The sequence below is a fragment of the Limulus polyphemus genome, unplaced genomic scaffold (genome assembly GCF_000517525.1).
Source record: "Limulus polyphemus unplaced genomic scaffold, Limulus_polyphemus-2.1.2 Scaffold4167, whole genome shotgun sequence".
NCBI classification, from domain to species: Eukaryota; Metazoa; Arthropoda; class Merostomata; order Xiphosura; family Limulidae; genus Limulus; species Limulus polyphemus.
The window spans coordinates 97,337-100,325 of record NW_013669777.1 but is presented as its reverse complement, the minus strand read 5'-3'; the positions used below and the strand labels follow the sequence as shown (position 1 = coordinate 100,325).

Sequence of the window (2,989 nt, the reverse complement as noted above, 5' to 3'; positions counted from 1 at the left end):
TGCTAGGGCATTCATGAAGGAACAGGATATTTCTAGAAACAGTTGGCGTGATACCAGTCACGTGACCTCGCTGACGCAACACTAGGAATGAATTACTGTATGACGTAATCTAGATTTGCCAGGTTCAGAACTAGAACTATAGCAAAATTTACAGATTTGATATTACATTAAAGGCTTACATTAAAGAGAATGGGATATATGATACCTGTAACTAGCATGTATACAACACAACCAATACTCTATAATTACGTGTCTATTTCATTGTACATCCGCTTTTGCATATAAGTTCTGTTAAATAACTTTTTTGAATTTGTTCTGAACAAGCTAGAGGATCAGTTCAAAGAAAATTCGAATTGAATGTTTAAAACAACAATGTACTTTCCAAAACCCAGGATAGAAATTCAAAAGTCACACTTTTAGTTTTATTAAATGCAATCCAATTTTTTAAAGAACACTATTTATATTCCTTAAACTACGGTATATGTGTAAATAAATTGAAATTTGAGTTTCTATCTATGCTACGAACTTTTAATTATAAAAATCGTAATATACGTGTGATCTGTTGACCAAATTAAAAGTTCAAGTATGATGCGGCTAGTAATTAGCTGATACACATATTACTAACCATTAAAGAGATGTTAAATAAATTACAAATGTCGATTTTTATTAATAAATTTGTAGATTTACATTAAACATTAACACACACACACATATATATATATATATATATATATTAATTTTATCGGTAGGTGGCAGCATTTCTAAAAAATGGCGACTTATGTGAAATTAATTAAGGGTACCTTCAATTATATGTGGAGACATTTTGTTCGTGTAAAAGAACAATTTTGTATCACTTACCTGCCCGAGGAAGTTTTTGCTATTAATTACTATGAAACACCATCACAAATTCAAAATAATAGGAATAGTTCTTCGAATGCTTCTGTTTTTGAGGATATATTTGGAAACGGATTTTTATGGGCAGTTCCTCGTAGTCGTCGATCCATTGAAAAAAGACTTACCAGAAAGATGGGTCAGAATAAAATGCTTGTTCCAAAGAAGAATATTTTGATTTGCAATGAGTGTGGGCATTTTCATGAGGCACATACTATATGTGGAAATTGTTATGAAAAAGTGAAACAAGAGACGCAGTTATTGCAGGAAGAAATCCAAAAAGAGCTTAGTTTGGAACCAGTGGAGAAGGAAGTAGTCATTGTTTACCAAAAAGAACCAAAAGATTACTTGAAAGTACAAGGAAAAAGAATTGTTGAAATCCCACGTGAACGGCCTTCTTGGTTTAGCAAGAATATTTTGGAAAAAACTTACAGTACAAATAAAGCCAAGCATTAGAAATAAATTTACATTTGTCAGAACTGTATGTCCATTAATAAGGTATATGTTTGTTTTTCATTAAGAAATGTCTTTTTTTTTATGCTTTCTTGATATGTAATTTTGAAGAAAACTAGTGTGTAGTTTTCACCGTTGTTAACTTTGAAAGAAGAACGTACCTCATACTTTTAAACCTTATTTGTAGGACATTTAAGTTGTTATTGGAATAGAATTAAAACACAATGATCATATTTTAAATGGGTGACCTTTTTCTTTGTATTTTAATTCTTAAAGTTATATAGTAGATACACAAAGTATATTGGTTACTCAACTGTGAGTGTGCATCTCTTAAAATTAATTGAAATTAATAGCAGTCAAGGAAAAAAAATTTTTGTATTGCATTCTAAAAGTACAGTGTGACACTAACTAGTGTTCTAGTGAAGCTGTGTAGGAAATATCGACAAAAATGTTGTATATTAATATCTTATTTGGAACTTTTTTAAATGCATGTCTACATGGCAAATGAAAATCCTCTTTTGTTTTCTTAGTTGTTGATATACATCACATATATATTATTTAACATAAAACATGATGTTTAATTACATTTCATTATTAATATGATCATGGAATTTTGAGAACCACTTGCAATATTTAAAAAATTAACATTTGTATTATCAGTTTTGAAAAATATTAAATGGGTGAAGAAATTTTCTTACAATGTTAGGGAAGTTTGATGCCATCTTTAATGAGTGTACAACACCTGATTGGTTTTATGACTAATTCCATTTTGAGGAACAAATAAAAATAAGTTTAAGATAACATAGATAAAAAAAGATCCATTTGGTTCTTTAAGACTGTCCTTACAAACCCAGACTTCAATAAAAGTTATTGAATCCCCTTTTAAACCCTCATAATGTATAGACCTCTATTACAACTACAACAACTTATTTCATCAGTCGATCACACTGTTAGAAAAATAAAAATTTCTAAACTGGAGCACAACTTGTCTTTTTCTAAATTTTAAACTTGTGTTCTGTTGTCTTCAGAAAACAGCACAAAGAAATCAGAAGCCTTTATGATGTTGATTTTGTTGATAATTTTGTGAACTACAGTAAGACTACCTTTTAACCTTCTTTTCTTGAAGGAAAATAAGATAGGACTCTTAAACCTATCCTCATAAGAAAACCTTTCCAATTGTGGTATCGTCCTAGTATCCCTCCTTACTTAAGGAGACTTAACTACATAGTATTGCAAAGGAAGCCTAATTACTGATATGAGAGAGAATTGCATAATCATTACATATATAACTACACCCTAAAATCCTGTTAACGTTGTTACTAGCAACACAGCACTGCCTTGGTGTCTTGGGTAACTTATCCACCACTGTGCCAAGATTCTTTTCTTAAGTCACGTTATTGAATGGGTTTCTATCTGCGTTAAACACATGATTCAAATTATGATACTACAAATGCATTATCTTTCAATGTATTTAATGGTCATTTACCAAATCTTTGTCCAACTAACTAACTGTAGTACCTTTACGTCCTCAATACAGCTAGAAACAGCTAAGAGTTTAATATCATCTTCAAGCCATATAGATTCACCAATGCTAATCTAAAAGTTATTTAAGAGTAGTTGTTAGTCTGATCCATTAAGTATTTAC

At 30.3% G+C, this 2,989-nt stretch overlaps 1 protein-coding gene across 1 annotated transcript; it reads left to right on the top strand.

Moving 5' to 3' along the window:
- The first annotated feature begins 762 nt into the window (after positions 1–762).
- Positions 763–1,584, top strand: LOC106470696 (39S ribosomal protein L32, mitochondrial-like). Its single transcript, XM_013931259.2, has one exon. The coding sequence runs from the start codon at positions 769–771 to the stop codon at positions 1,345–1,347; it is 579 nt and encodes a 192-aa protein (XP_013786713.1). The 5' UTR covers positions 763–768; the 3' UTR covers positions 1,348–1,584.
- The last annotated feature ends 1,405 nt before the right edge of the window (positions 1,585–2,989 follow it).